We start from the raw sequence: 16,745 nt of genomic DNA on the forward strand, positions 1-16,745 counted from the left end.
ACATCACTTGCCAGTAGCTCCTTAGTTATGGGTGGAGCCTTTCAGCTCCCCTTTTATCCACACCGGGATGTTCACTGGCTGATTTCTGTGGAGGTTGTATGCAGGTAAGGTTAGCTGCTGTGTGCAATGACTGTGTCATGCCCAGTAAATAACTATTCATAGACTTTCTCTTCCAGCTCTTGCATTTTGCTTCCTCCTCCAATATGTTCCCTCAGGAGGCTGTGGAGCCTTGATAGAAATGTCCCATGTAGGGCTGAACATGGTCACTTTTTTCTCAGCACTTTGGCCAATTATGAGTCTCTTCATTGACTGCTGCCTACTGCAAAAACAAGTTTCTCTGGCCATGAGTATAAACATAGATATTTAGAAGGCAGTTTGACAGCATGTCCATTTAATACAATAGGTTTGTTCCCCCCTAAATCCTGTGACCTCCCAAGTCATAGTCATTTAACTGTATTTACAGTACCAGGCATGAATTCCCTCCTGTGGAGGGTTCAGGTCCCCTCAGAAGCAGTGTTGCCACTATTGTATCGGATGGCATGTATTGTCTGGCAGGTCAGTATTGTTCCATGTGGAGTCAACTTCGGGTGAGTCCATTGTGACTTTTCCTATCCACTGACACTATGAAAGCTCACCATCAGAAAGGAAGTTTCCCAGTCACTTCCTGTTTGATCTTCGTCCTGTAACCAAAGTGTGTTGCATCTTCAGTAATAGGGTCTTAACATCCAGTTATGGTGGGCAAATAAGAGAAACACCAATAGCCCGTGCTGTTTTTGAAAGACTTTGGGGCCTCCCTGACTATTAGCTTGTAGGAGGGTAACCTCTGCCTGGCACTGAGATTTTCTTTTAATAACCCATGTCTTCTGGGGGAAGCATTATCCTTCTATTCAGGGTACCGATGTTCAAATGCCTTAAATATTCTTAACAAATTACATATTACATACACACCACACATAACACACACACACACACCCTGTTCTTTGATAATTTAGATAATTTTGACTACATCTAGTCTCTTTCCCTACTCACCCAACTTTGTGTCCTCTTTGTTGGTTTGTTTGTTTTAACTCATCAAGTCCACTTTTGCTCCCTGTAAACTTTTGGGTTTGGGGCTAGCTGCTGGAGCACAGGAGCTATAACCTTAAATCTGAGTCTTCCTCTCCTAGCAGCTGTCAGTCATCATTATCACTTCAGCCAGGGGAAGGACTTAATGCTTACCTCCCCTTTCCATGCTGGACTGGGTTGGCTTGTGTAGGCCGGTGCATTCTTTTACAACTAGTAGGAGATCATGTGTGCAGCTGCTTTATTCTATCTGGAAAATACTATTTCCTTGTAGTCACCTGCACCCCTTGCACAGTGATCCCTGAACCTCGAGAAGACTAGGTATGATGTAGATGGACCATCTTGGGCTGAGCATCCATAGTCTCTTACCCTCTGTACCTTGATCACTTGTGGGTTAGTGTTAATCATTGTTTACCACAGGAAGAACCTTCTTTGATGAGGGTTGAGATATAAACTCATTAAAAGACAGTTTAACACTATGTCAGTTCAGCGGAAGAATAGTAGGTCCTCCTCTAGGGGCTATGTCATATTTTGCCCTGATAAGGGTTTCATCTTGTGGAGTGGGCCTTAAACCCAGTTAGAAAGTGTTTCATTCTCATTTCACTGAATAGCCCTGGCTGGCCTGGAACTCAAAGATCTGCATGCTTCTGCTTTCCAAGTGCTGGGATTAAGGTGTGTTCCACCACCCACAGTACATGATATGTTTGTAATTAGCATACGAAATAGTTGGGTTCTATGAGACTTTATGTTTTAAAATACATCCTTAGTGTTGGTTAGCAAACCTTCCGCCCCGTCCTTCACCTCATTTCATTGTCCATCCCCACATTTAGACCTTTAACTCCGCTTCCCTTCTATTTCAATGTCATGTATGTTCTGTACTCTCCTCTTTCCTTTCAGGGCCGTGTCCCCTCCCTTTTTGGCTTTCTGAACCTCCGCAGACATCCAGACTAATTGTAGAAATTACAGATCTGAAGCAGAATTATGTATGAAAGAAAACGTGTTTGTTTTCCTGCGCTTGAGTTATGCCACTAATATATTTTTTGATTTCATCCATTTTCCTGAAAATTTCATAAGTTCACTTTTCTTTATAGTTGAGTAAAATTCTACTGTGTATATATCACATTTTCATTATCTGATGATCGTCACATGTGTTCTTAGCAAATAGCAGAAAAGTTAAGCAATTTACATGGCTTAGAGTGCTTAATTTTACAAAGTCAGAATTTAAAAATGCTGAGTTTATTTCCTAGACAAGAAAGTGTAGTAGCTGTTGCAAGGCTGTAGTATCAGTATGTGCACATTCTGCAAATGTAAATAGTACATTTATTTCCTTTATGTAATATATTTTTTTTTTAAATTTTGGATAGACAATTGGTATTTCATCTGAAGAAAAGTTTGTTATTACAACTACGAGCAGGAAAGAAATTACCCGTGATAATTTTGGTAAGTAAGCAATGTCCATTTGTATTTATTTCCTGTGTAGATAGAACAGTAGCTGTGCATCACCATCTGTCCAAAGGATTGATAATCTGGAGGACTTTGTTCTCAAGGGATCACTTTTTCCTGCTATCAATTGGGTCCAGGAGAAATCAAGCCGTACCACTTAGCTTTATTTGGACAACCACAAAACTGAGCTCTTAGCAAACTTGAATTCTTTCATTATTTTTAAAATCCTTTATGTTTTAAGTTTCCATAACTGCTGGATTGCATGCTCTTTCCCCTCTATCATAGGATTTCCATACGTTAGTAACCCCAAGTGCCCTGGACCTAGAGTCTCCTGAGTAATCCCACCTGGGGATTACAGGTGGACTCCACCATGCCTAGGTTGATTGCTTTTCTTTTTAACAAGGTGTGCTTTTACTAGTTTTTAATTTTGTGTATGTATCCGTGTCTGTGTGTGGATATAGACATGTGAGTGTAGGTATCTACGGAGTCCAGAAGAGGGTGTTAGATCTGTTGGAGCTGCAGTTGCAGGTGGTTGTGTCTCCTAACATGGGCTCTGAGAACTCATCTGGGAAGAGCAGCAAGTGTTCTTAATTGCTGAGCTATCTCTGCAGTCCTCTTTTCTTTCTCCTGAAAGGAAACAGTGAGGAATTCTCCCTTCCTGTTGATACCACACTAATGCAAATCCTCATCTGATGGTCATGTGATAATTTAACTTATTGGGAATTGAGTATTGGGACTGAAGACACGGGTCAGTGGTTAAGAGCACTTGCTGCTCTTTCAGAGGACACAGGTTCAGTTCTCAGCACTCATGTGTTAGTTTTACAACCATCCCTTATTCTGCTTCTAGGGGATTTGATGCCTTCTGACCTCCACATGCATCAGCAAAGCCGTTGGTGCACAGGCATGCATGCCAGCAAAACACTCAATACACATAAAATAAATCTTTATTTTATTTTATTGGGCTTTTGGAGATAGGGTTTCTCTGTGTAACAGCCCTAACTGTCCTGGAATTCACTTTGTAGACCAGACCAGAGTGGCTACAAACTTGTAGAGATTCACCCGCCTCTGCCTCTTAGTGCTATGATTAAAGGTGTTGTGCCACAGCAGGGCGGTGGTGGCGCACGCCTCTAATTCCAGCACTCTGGAGGCAGAGGCAGGCGGATCTTTGAGTTTGAGGACAGTTAGGGTGGTTACACTGAGAAACCCTGTCTCAACAAACAAAAGTGTGTGCCACCACACCCAGCTATAAAATGAGCCTGGAAGAAGAAGAAGGAAGGAAGGAAAAGAAAGAAAAGAATTGAGTGTTTAAAATAGTGGTGACTCACGCCTTAATCCCTGCACTTGGGAGGCAGAGATAGGCAGATATCTATGAGTTTGAAGACAACCTGGTCTGTAGAGCTAGTTCCAGGACAGCCAGGTTTACACAAGGAAACCCAGTCTTCAAAACAAAACCAAGCAGAACACCCTGGGTATATGGTACATGCCTATAACCTGAGCTGGGATGTAGAGGCAGAAGAATAAGGAATTCAAGGCCAGCTTAGGCTACATGAAACTCCATATCTCAAAAATACCGAGGTTTCTGACTTTTCATCTTGTGAGGACACAGAAGACTCCACTTATGAAGAAACAGGCCTTCACTAGGCACCAGTCTTGGACTTTCCAAAATTTAGCAAATTGTGAGACGTAAACTTGTATTTCTGTATTTTTAAATATTTTCTGACTTATACTTCTTTATTTAAACATGTGTGTATTAATGCAGAGGTCAGAGGATAACTTTGGCAGTAGTGTTTCTCCTGCAGTGTGGGTCCCAGAGATTGAACTCAGGTTGTCAGATTTGCTCAGCTGACACCTTTACTCATTGAACAATCTTGCTGGCTCAGCCTGTAATGTTTTTTTAAAAAAACTGAAAATAAAAAAGAAATGCTTTTCAGCTGCCGTGGTAGTTTACACCTATAATCATGCCACTCAGGAAATTTAGGTGCTTTATAGTGAGTCCGAGGGAAGCTCAGACTCCAGTGAGATCCTGTTTTAACAAACAAATGATATTGGACATGGTGATGTACACTTGTAAAGCAGGAGAATCTCCCCAAGTTCAAGGCCATCTGCATAGTGAATTCCAGGCCAGCCAGGACTCCCCAGTTTCCAATAAAGAAATAAACATTTCAAAGCAACACACAATTCTACACATTTAGGAGACTGAGGCAGGAAGGTAAGTTTGAGGCCAGCCAGAGATGAGACCCTGACATTTTGAAAAACAAAGCAAACCAACCAGACAAACAAACACAAAGGGCCAAAAACACTTACCTCGAAAGCTTGAAAACCTGAGATAGATCCCACAGTGGAAGAGAACTAACTTCAGAAAGACATCCTCAGACTTCTCCTCCCCTCACCCTTCTCCCAGGCAGGGTTTCTCTGTAGCTATGGAGCCAGCTCTGGAACTCACTCTGTAGACCAGGCTGGCCTTATAGACATCCACCTGCCTCTGCCTCCTGAGTGCTGGGATTAAAGTGTATACACCACCCCCCGGCTGTCTTCAGACCTACGTGTGTACTGTGACATGCATTTGCCCACCACCCCCCGGCTGTCTTCAGACCTACGTGTGTACTGTGACATGCATTTGCCCACCACCCCCCGGGCTGTCTTCAGACCTATGTGTGTACTGTGACATGCATTTGCCCACCACCCCCCGGCTGTCTTCAGACCTACGTGTGTACTGTGACATGCATTTGCCCACCACCCCCCGGCTGTCTTCAGACCTACGTGTGTACTGTGACATGCATTTGCCCCCCACCCCCCGGCTGTCTTCAGACCTACGTGTGTACTGTGACATGCATTTGCCCACCACCCCCCGGCTGTCTTCAGACCTACGTGTGTACTGTGACATGCATTTGCCCACCACCCCCCGGCTGTCTTCAGACCTACGTGTGTACTGTGACATGCATTTGCCCACCCCCCCCCCCCGGCTGTCTTCAGACCTACGTGTGTACTGTGACATGCATTTGCCCCCCACCCCCCGGCTGTCTTCAGACCTACGTGTGTACTGTGACATGCATTTGCCCCCCACCCCCCGGCTGTCTTCAGACCTACGTGTGTACTGTGACATGCATTTGCCCCCCACCCCCCGGCTGTCTTCAGACCTACGTGTGTACTGTGACATGCATTTGCCCACCACCCCCCGGCTGTCTTCAGACCTACGTGTGTACTGTGACATGCATTTGCCCACCACCCCCCGGCTGTCTTCAGACCTACGTGTGTACTGTGACATGCATTTGCCCCCATTTGTGCTCATGTGCACACATACACATTAATAACAACAACAAAATAAATTTAGATATTTATTTGAGTATTTTAGAATTGTGGAAATGTTTATGCCTGTTGTATTGATGCTCTTTGTATTCACAACTGGAATGTGTTAGGTAGAGCCATTGACAGTTTACCTATACTGTTAAGTGCATTTCATACATGAGATATGTGTATTCAGAATAAATTCATTGCGTTTCTGATCTACCCTAGCAGTTAACAATTGTAACTCTCAATTACAGATGAAGCTGTTAAAGACGGAGTCACTCTGTACCTGCTACAGTCAGTTGACCAATCGCTATTAACAGCAACAAAAGAAAGAATTGACTTCCTGCCTCACTATGACACTCTGGTTAAAAGTGGCATGTATGAATATTATGCAAGTGAAGGACAGAATCCTTTGCGTAAGTAATTTGTACAATTTTTGATTTTTTAAAAAATTTCATGTATTTTCATTCTGTATACATTGATGTTTTTCTTGGGTGTTTGGTCCTCCAGAACTGGAGTTATACACAGTTGTGAGCTACCATGTGTGTACTGCACATTGAACCCAGGTTCTCTGAGAGAGCAGTCAGTGCTCTTAACCACTGAGCCATCTCTCCAGCCCCTGCACAGTATTTGGAAGTTGTTAATGCCATTCCTTCATATTCTGTAGATCTTTTCATTCTACTTTATTATAAGGGAAACTCCTTTTGATCTACTTTCTTAGTTTCTTTGTATAGATCCAACTGAAATTGGGATTTTTTCTTTGTTTTAAAACTATTTAAATTTATTCACGTATATGTTTATGCATTTGTGTATGCCACAGGGAGCCCTGAAAACCAACCTGGGGCTTTCCTCAAAAGCAGCAACTGCTCTGAACTGCTGGTCTGTCTCTCTAGCCCAACCTTTTTTTTTATTTATTTACTTTTGGTTTTTCGGAACAGGGTTTCTCTGTAGCTTTGGCGCTTGTCCTGGAACTCATTCTGTAGATCAGGCTGGCCTTGAAGTCACAGAGATCCCCCTGCCTCTGCCTTCTGAGTGCTGGGATTAAAGGTACACACCACTGCCTGGCTTTTTTTCTTTTCATTATGTGTGATGTGTGTGCCACAGTGTACATGTGAAAGTCAGAAGACAACTCCTTGTCTTCTACCACGTGCACTGCTGTGGCCGCCAGAGTCTCTAGTCTGTGCTGTAGGAGCACAGAGGTTACAGGTGCGTGCATTACTGCACACCGGCTTTCACGTGGGTTCTGGAGATCCAAAGTTATTAAGCTTGCACAGGAGATGTTTTACCCGTTGAGCCCTCTCTCCAGCACAGAAGTCAACTTTAAGTAAAAATAAAGTAAACATTGAGCCCATTAATAGGGCTGGATGCACTTTATCTTGCAGTTAAGCATCTTCCTGTCTTGCTGTAAACTGCCTCCAGATATGAAAATGCCCTTTACCTTCCATTTATTTATTTGTATTTAGTAACTGTGGATTAAATCCAGAGCCTTGCACATAATAAGATAAACATTCTATTGCTGAGTTATAATCAGTTCTTACTTTGTAAATTTACACAGATAAAATATAAAAAATAGATGTCTTTAATCTTTTCCTAAACCTTTATAGCCTTACTGGTTTATCCTTATAGACTATATGAGATGGTTTACCGGAACTTCTTCCTAGACTCTGTCAAAGTACTTTATGCTATTAATATGTTCGTTATAAATCATATTAAAATTATTTATTTGTAATGTACATTGGGTTTTGCCTGCATGTCTGTGTGAGGATGCCAGATCCCCTGGAACTGCAGTTACAGACAGTTGTGAACTGCCATGTGGGTGCTAGGAATTGAACTCAGGTCCTTTGAAAGAGCAGCCAGTACTGTTAATAGACTGAGACATCTTTCCAGCCCCAAATTCTTTTTTCTTAAATGTGTTTTATTGTTAGAAATTAAAAAATTAGAGATAAGTGAATAGAATATGAAAATAACCATATTGCTACGATCTGAATATAATCATCACTAACACTTTGGTGCTTATCATTTCAGAACTTTTCCTATTAGTTGATTTTTTGTTGGTTTGTTTTGTTTTACCATACAGGGTTTCACTGTGTAGTCCTGACTGTCCTGGAACTCACTCTGTAGACCAGGCTGACCTCAAACTCACAGAGATCCTCCCGACTCTTCCTCCTGAGTGCTAGAATTAAAGGCATATGACAACACATCCAGCTTAAACTTTAAAGATTTATTTTTATTTTAAATTATGTGTATACCTGTGCCTTTGCTATTTGATCTCTTTGCTCATTTTACTCTATAGCATGTGCTACTTTGTAATAGGCTGTAGAATTTACCTACCTACTGTCTTAATTGCTTTTCTGTTGCTGTGAAGAGACACCATGGCTGGCCAAGACCACTTAAAAAGAAAGCATTTAAGTTGGGGCTAAGAGTTCCAGAGGGTGTGGAACAGGCAGACATGGTGCTGGAGCAGTAGCTGAGAGTTTATATCTAACCCACAAGTTGGAGGTGGGAAGAAGCTGAATGGAATGGTATGGGCCTTTGAAACTTCGGAGTCCAGGCTTAATGACACGCCTCCTTCAACAGGGTCACACCTCCTAGTCCTTTTTCAAATAGTTCTACCGACTGGGGAGGGATCAAGTCTGTAGTGGCTGTTATTATTCAAACCACCATATTTACTGTAATCATTTATTTTCTCTCTCTTTTCTCTTCTGTTTTTAGCCCCCTTTGTTTTTAAGGCAGGATTTCACTTTGTAGCAGGACCCCCTCCCCAGATCCCCTGCTGTGTAGACCAATCTGACCTCATACTCATAGAGATCCACTTGTTTCTGTATCCCGAGTGCTGGGATAAAGATTGGCACTACCACATCCGACTGTGATTATGTTATTTTTTAATTTTATATATTTATTTATTTAGGGTTTCTCTATGTGGCCAGGCTGTTGACCAGGCTGAGCTTGAACTCACAGAGATCCACCTGCCTCTGCCTCCTGAGTGCTGAGAATGAAGGTGTGATTATAGTTTTTAAACTTTACATTTATTTATTTACTTGTATGTGTGAGGGCATATGTACAGAGGTGCGCATGTGTGCATGTGGAGATCAGAGGGCAGCTCATAGGAGCTGCTTCTCTCCTATGTGAGCCTAGCGATAGAACCCGGGTAGTCAGGCTTGATGACATGCACCTTTACGTAATGAGCTGTCTAACCTGTCCATGATTGCATTTTATTTCCCATCTTCCTGTGAAATATTGAACTCATAGGAATAAAATCTTTGCATTATGCAGTCCCTGGAGCAGTGCCTGGCAGATGAGAGGTGCTTAAATGTGTGAATTCTGAGTCAACTTTAAATAACTTCTTTGGGGATAAATTTCTGAATATTTACTGTGTACTCAACAAATACATTCATTGTAAAAACTGTCAATGTAGCTTAGTTACTAGTGTACAGATTCACTGTACCGGTTTTCAGCTATGCCATGATGACATCAATATGTGGAGAATCTCTGCTGAAACTCTGGTTTTGACTTCTTCAACTCTTCAGTGTGTCCCAAGATCTTTTCTTTCTTTCCTTTGCTTCCGGTTCTTCCTTGCTTTGTTGCAGCCATGTCTTCAAGTCATGTTCATCATTTCTTTTATATATTTTCTTTGAGTAGACAGATCTGATTTTCATTGTATGTATGTCAGTGAAACAAAAGCTTTACCTCTGACTTTCTAGCCTCTTTGTCATTAAGGAGAGTGTCTGTTCTTGCTTCCTATGTAACATTGCTATTGGTTGAATTTGATAGAGTAAGCATTGTATTTAAATTGTATATATTTCTAGAGGCAGAAATTCAAACTTGTCTCAGTGTTCCATTTCCCTTTCCTTTTGTGGAGGTAGGATGGTGGAAGGAAGTGTGGTGTTTTGAGACAGGGTTTCTTCTGTGTAGCCTTGACTGTCCTGGAACTAGGACCAGGCTAGCCACAAACTCACAGAGATCCAGTTGCCTTTGCCTCCCAAGTGCTGGGATTAAAGGTGTGTCCCACCACCTGGACCTTTTTCCTTTTGTAAATTAAGTTCTGTACTTTTTTCTTTCTTATGTCTTTATTTCCTAGTTATTGTTGTCAGAAGCCTGATCCATATGCATACCTAATTTGTGGTAAATTTGCTTACCAATCTGGTTGTCACTTAAGTACTTAGAGCACTTGCCAGAGAGCTATCATGTTGGTCAGTGAGTTTTAGTTGGGTTAAATTTCTGTGAAATGAAGATAAAATTTGGTATAACCATCCTTCCTTTCTCTTTCTGTTTTGTATTTTGAGATGGGTCTCACTGTGTAGCCCAGGCTTGCTCCCAAACTCAAATTCTTCTTGCTTCAGTCTTCCAAGTTCTTAGATAACAGGCATGTATTGTTTCTTTTTCTTCTTTACTTCTTTTGTTTGTTTGTTTTGTTTTGTTTTTTTCAAGTCTGGTTTTCTTGTATATCCCTGGCTGTCCTCAAACTCGGAGAGCTGCTGAGTGCTGGGATTAAAGGTGTATTGTTTCTTTTTAGAGAAATAAATGTGAGAAATGATTGAATGGTTGCTTTTTAGGGAGGAGAATATAAAATAGTGCTGCCAATAATGAATTGAATGTAAAGTTGGCAGTATGCCGGGAATCAGTAGGATGGACACATGTCTTGCCACTTGTATGGATTTTCTGGAAGAGGTGTGAACAGATACAACCAAAGAAACCATCCCAACATAGTCTAGCTTAGCAAAGCCCTGTGACTTTATTATGGTTGCTTATAGGAGCATGAGTGATTTAAAAGCAACTGTGTCACTAAGAAGCCCACTTTGCATGGCGATTGAAAGCTGTTATCTTGCAGCTCCCTGTGCAACTTAGAGATAGTTCAGCTCAACTGCCTATTGCCTTTATAGCATTGGAGATAACTCTGGGGAATCTTGTAAAATTCAAGAGCTTTCTGGGCCTAGTTTGTTTTTTTTGTTTGTTTATTGTTTTTTTGAGACAGAATCTCACTTTGTAGCTCTGGCTGGCTTAAAACTCCCTATGTAGACCAGGATGGCCTCACATGGACACAAATCTCCCTGTTTCTGCCCTGAGTCCTGAGATTAAAGATGTGTGCCACCATGCCTGGCTTGGGCCTATTGAGTCTAGAGCCTTGTCAGTTTTACTTCCTAGGTCTTGAGGGTTTGTAGGAGGGAATGTTTTAATTTGGAGAAAATAGTGAAAGCATTATGTAACACATTGTTTTTGGTTTTGTTTGTATAGTAAAAATATAAAATTCTTTCTGTTACTATGATAAAATACCTGGCAAAAAATAATTTAAGGAAAAGCGTGTTTTCAGTTTTACATTTCATCACAGACAAAAAGACATAGCAGGAACAGGAAGCAGGCTGGTCCCGGTCTTCCTCGTGAGAAAGCAGAGAAGGCTGAACGTTCATACTCCCCTAGTGTCTTAGTTTGTTGCAGTTCTGATAAACACTATAACCCGAATCAACTTAAGGGAGAAGAGGATTGATTTTTATCTTTAGCTTCCAGGTCAAAATCCATTGAGAGAAGTCAGGCCAGGAATTCAAGCAGAACTCAAGGAGAAACCATGAAGAAATGGTGCTGACTGACTCACTCTCGGGCTTTCTCACTGGCTCCTTCTGCTACCATCTACCTAGAGATGGAGTCACCTTAGGGGCCGGGTCCTCCCACATTAGTCACAATAAAGACAGTGTCTCACAGGCATGCCCACAGGCCACTCTCATTGGGCAGGTCCTCTAGGAAGGCTGCCTCTTCCTGGCTACTTTAGATTGTGTCAGGTTCACAATAAAAACTAGCATACCTGGCTTTATCCATTTTATTCAGCCTGGCCGCTAGGGTGGGTCTTTTTACTTAATTAACTTAATCTTAAAAAAAAAATGCACTCATAGATAGATATTCCCACAGTCTCCAAACTGATTCTAGATCCTGCAGAACTGATGATTTAAACCATCATAGGAAATGTGGTTGGGAGTGCAAGTTCTCTTTGAACTTCTGGCAGTCTTCCTGCCTCAGCCTCTGGTGTGCTCACATCCCAGGTGCCTTAGTTCCTTTTCTGTTGCTGCAATAAATCACCATGGTCAAGGCATTCATTGGACTTATGATTTCAGAGGGGTAGCATTTTTGATGGCAGTGTGAGGGCCCAGAAGTGGGCAGCTGAGAGCTCACACCTTGATCTTCAGACATGAAGCAGAGGGCACGCTGCTGTAGTCAGAGACTGCTTGTTCGTTCCCGGCCACCCAGCTCCTGAAATCACTCAGAAACTATATTATTTTTTTAAATTTATTTATTCATTTATTATGTATACAATATCCTGTCTGCATGTATGCCTGAAGGTCAGAAGAGGGCACCAGACCTCATTACAGATGGTTGTGAGCCACCATGTGGTTGCTGGGAATTGAACTCAGGACCTTTGGAAGAGCAGGCAATGCTCTTAACCACTGAGCCATCTCTCCATCCCCAGAAACTATATTATTAAATCACTGCCTGGCCAATAGCTTAAGCATATTTCTAGCTCTTTCTTCTCTCTTAAATTCACCCATTTCTTTCCTTTTTTAAAATTGATTTTATTGAGCTATACATTTTTCTCTGCTCCCCTCCCTAAAGTAACCCATTTCTATTATTTTATATTTTACCAAGAGGTTTGTGGCCTACCGGCAGGGTTCTAACTAGCAGCTCATGTCTTTCCCCTCTGGTGGCTACATGGCTTCTCACTGACTCTGCCTTCTTTCTCCCAGCATTCAGCTTAGTTTTCCTCGCCTATCTATGTTCTGCCCTGCTATAGGCTCAAGCTAGCTTTCTTTATTAACCAATGATATTCATAGCATAGCATCCCACATCACGCTGGGAATGACAGGAGTCTTTTCAGACCTCATACCCTACCTCCAGTGACATCTCCACAAGGCCACACCTCATAATCCTTTGCAAACAGTTCCACCAACTATAGGCCAAGCATTCAAACACATGAGCCTATGGGTGACATTCAAATTGCCACAACTGGCTGACATTTAACATGATACATTAGTCTTTAGAATTCTTTTTTTTATGATTTATTTATCTTTATTTTATGTGCATTGGTGTGAAGGTGTCATATCCCCTGGAACTGGATTTTCAGACAGTTGTGAACTGCCATGTGGGTGCTGGGAATTGAACCTGGGTCCTCTGAAAGAGCAATCAGTGCTCTTAACCGCTGAGCCATCTCTCCAGCCCCTAGTCTTTAGAATTCTATAACCGTGTGTGTGTGTGTGTGTGTGTGTGTGTGTGTGTGTGTGTGTGTACACGTGCATGTTCTCACTAATTATAGGCTGGTCTTGGACACACTTTGTAACCCAGGCATACCTTGAATTTATAATCCTCTTGTTTTAGCCTCCTGGTAAAGACTACAGGCCTTTCTCCACTAGACTAGCTTCTCAAATGAGCCCCTTTCCCTTTTATTTGGGGGTGGGGTGGATTGAAATAGAGTTTCTTTGTGTAGCTTTGGAGCCTGTCACTCTGTAGACCAGGTTGGTCTGGAATTCACAGAGATCTGGCTGCCTCTGCCTCCCAAATGCTGGTATTAAAAGCATGGGCCACCACCGCCCAGCTTAAACCAGCACCTTTTCACTGCTGCTGTTTTGATACAAGGATTTATTGGGTTGCTCAGATTAGTGTGTGTGTGTGTGTGTGTGTGTACTTTGTAACCCAGGCAGACCTTGAATTTATAATCCTCTTGTTTGAGGATCCATCTTGCTGGAGAGATGGCTCAGCGGTTAAGAGCACTGATTGCTCTTTCAGAGGACCCAGGTTCAATTCCCAGCACCCACATGGCAGTTCACAACTGTCTGAAAATCCAGTTCCAGGGGATATGACACCTTCACACCAATGCACATAAAATAAAGATAAATAAATCATAAAAAAAAGAATTCTAAAGACTAATGTATCATGTTAAATGTCAGCCAGTTGTGGCAATTTGAATGTCATCCATAGGCTCATGTAATCTTTTTCATGTTTGTAGTGGTTGTGATGAAACTTTTTATTATGCATAACATTAGACTCAGGGTGATACTTAATTCTTGCAGCTCTTTGGGAAATAAACAGTGGTTGCTTGAGAGTTCCTTTTACTGGAATGTTTATATAAACTGGGATGAAAGGGTTAAATGGTTTTTTCTCAATCTCTTCCAGCATTTGCTCTCGCAGAATTAATTGACAATTCATTGTCAGCTACTTCTCACAATGTTGGTGTTAGAAGAATTCAGATCAAATTGGTAAGAAAATTATGCATAAAGAATTGTTTTTTAGTAGTACATTGGAAAAATTAGAAATAAAACTTAGAACTAATTATCTGATGTCTTGTTATAATTTTTATAGTTTCTTTTATGTAAGTGCTTATTTATATATGTATTTATGTACTTACGTTTTATAATTTCTTTTGTAACACTGCAGTTATAAATATGACATGAATATTTTCCGATATTAATGCAGAGGGTTTTGTTAGCTACAGTGTTAGTTATGGAGTCTGTCTTCTTTTTCTTCCTGTATTTTGCCATGAGAAGCAATGTGGGAATAGTGTATATTTATATATGCCTTGATTCTTTCCTTAAGTTTACTTCTAAGACATGGTATTTCTAGGTTAAAGACAATAAGAAATCTAGGGTTTTTGCTAGATATAACTCAGTGTTTTAAGAGAGTTGTAATTTTTATACTTATACCAGTGATATGAGTGATCCTTTGAATTTTATACTCAACCTCATGTTTTAAGTGTTGATTGGCATTTCCTGTCTCTTTATCTCGTAGCTTTTTGATGAAACTCAAGGAAAACCTGCCGTTGCAGTGGTCGATAATGGGAGAGGAATGACCTCTAAACAACTTAACAACTGGGCTGTGTACAGGCTGTCAAAGTTTACAAGACAAGGTGACTTTGAAAGGTTAGCAAAACCATGCTTTTTCCTTTTTAGTGATGTCTGGGTGCCCTTAGTTATAGAGGATTTATTAGAGAGCTTGTTTCTATTACAGGGCTTTGTGATAAATACTCCAAAACAGAACACTGTGCTTTTCTCCTGAACAATTTTGTATTTCCTGAGGTCTGTGAGAGTTATATTAACATATTGAATACTGTTAGGACAATAGAATGGTGTTTAGGGTAATCTATATAAATCATGTCATACTTCTTGAAAATGTCTAGAATTACATATGATTCACTAGTATTCTGTATTTTTACTTTGAGGCTCAGTTTTTCAGATTGTCACAGCTATTTCGGAATAGAATCCACGTTTGTATCAGAACACGCTTGTAGACAGTGCTTTCAGCACAGGAAAGCTGTGCATGGCAACTCGGCTGGTAATCCATTTTAGTCTTCTTGGGATTTTATCATATGAGCAAAGATTTTCAGTGACTCACCTCATTTTGTGGCGTGGGCAGTGAAGCCAGGATGTGGTGCATGCTAGGCAGGGGCCCGACACTGAGCGGCACCTCTGTCCTCCAGCCCTGTGTGACAGATAGTGGAGAGAAAAACAAAGATTACAGTGTCCTTTGATTGGTCTGGTTTGCCTGGCCATTTATTGTTGGGCACTTTACCTCTCTGTATGTCACGTTACGTACTTAGAAAATGTGCACAGTCTCTTAAGGTTTTGTGGAAACTGAGCTATTGTTCTGATATGAAAACGTAAAATTTTGAGATAGTGCCTGTCATACAGTAAGCATTTAATAGCCACGAGCTGTTATTTTAGTTATTTCTTACTCCTGGTATAGCACTTATCTATAATCATTCTTTTCTGATATTTTCATGAATATATGACACTTAAAAGAGTGTTTAAGTGTCTAGCATGCACCACATCCTGGCTTCACTGCCCATGCCACAAAATGAGGTGAGTCACTGAAAATCTTTGCTCATATGATAAAATCCCAAGAAGACTAAAATGGATTACCAGCCGAGTTGCCAATGTGAAGTGGCATGGTGGTGCATACCTTCACTCCCAGCACTCAGTGGCAGATCTCTGTTGAGGCTAGCCTGATCTGCAGAGCAAGTTCCAGGACAGCCAGGGCTACACAGAGAAACTGGGCCTCAGAAAAGAGGGAAAAATATGTCAACACAAACTTAAACACTTACATGAAAACACTATGCTTTTATAGTCTGAGGACAGGATTTTGTATCTGTTTGGCATAAACAAAAAGATAAAGGAAGTTGACAATAAACTTGGGGAAGGGATCCAGAAAATTAACTTTCTGCCTTTCTGATAGATTTAATTGGTCCATCTAAATTACTAAAATTAAACCTTCACTGGACTCAAAGGATACTGAGTTTTCTCTACACCATAACCAGTTTTTTTTAACAACTTAAAAGTTAAATTTCTATTTTTGGTAAAATCATCCTTTGCTCAGTTTAATTATGTATGTGTGTATGTGTGTTACATACATGCATGTTTAGTACCTGGAAATAATTTCGGATCCAGTCCTAGTCCGTGACTCACTCCAACTTCTACAGCATCATCATGTGTTATCCTTGAGACCATGGCATCCACTTACGTAGATATAATTATTAGTTCTTTTTCTGCTTGCATTTCAGTTTCAGTTTGATGCAAGGGTGATGTTATAAGAGACAGGCTATGGAAAAAAGAAGACCATAGCTTTATAATTTGTTTTATTAAGAAAAACAAATGTTAACTCATGTCATAGTTATAAACATTTTAAATTCTTGATTAGAACTGAAGAAAATGTAATGTTGTCGAATATTAGTTTAATATGTGTTACATTTGTTTTTGCGGGGCAACATTTGTTTATTGATGCAAAGATATGTTGCATTCTTTATGTTACATTTGTTTATCTTTGTGAAGCTGTGATACTTTGCCTGTCTAAAACACCTGATGATGTACAGCATGAGAAAGGGTATGTGGGGCTGGCAGGCAGAGAGAATAAATAGGAAAAATCTGGGATAAGGGAGATCAAGGAACAAGAAAGGGAAGGAACGAGGAGAAAAGGGGCTAACC

General features: G+C 40.9%; 1 protein-coding gene across 1 annotated transcript in view; it reads left to right on the plus strand.

Moving 5' to 3' along the window:
- The window catches only part of LOC121458940 (structural maintenance of chromosomes flexible hinge domain-containing protein 1), a 142,679-nt gene that overhangs the window by 9,556 nt on the left and 116,378 nt on the right, over positions 1–16,745 (plus strand). The window contains exons 2-5 of the mRNA XM_041668368.1: positions 2,427–2,502; positions 6,048–6,209; positions 13,945–14,027; positions 14,557–14,687. Of these exons, the coding sequence (XP_041524302.1) occupies positions 2,427–2,502; positions 6,048–6,209; positions 13,945–14,027; positions 14,557–14,687 (452 nt within the window). The remainder of the gene's footprint in view (positions 1–2,426; positions 2,503–6,047; positions 6,210–13,944; positions 14,028–14,556; positions 14,688–16,745) is intronic.

Source organism: Microtus oregoni, unplaced genomic scaffold (assembly GCF_018167655.1).
Source record: "Microtus oregoni isolate MIOR12 unplaced genomic scaffold, Mior012 000018F_ref0000195, whole genome shotgun sequence".
Lineage (NCBI taxonomy): Eukaryota > Metazoa > Chordata > Mammalia > Rodentia > Cricetidae > Microtus > Microtus oregoni.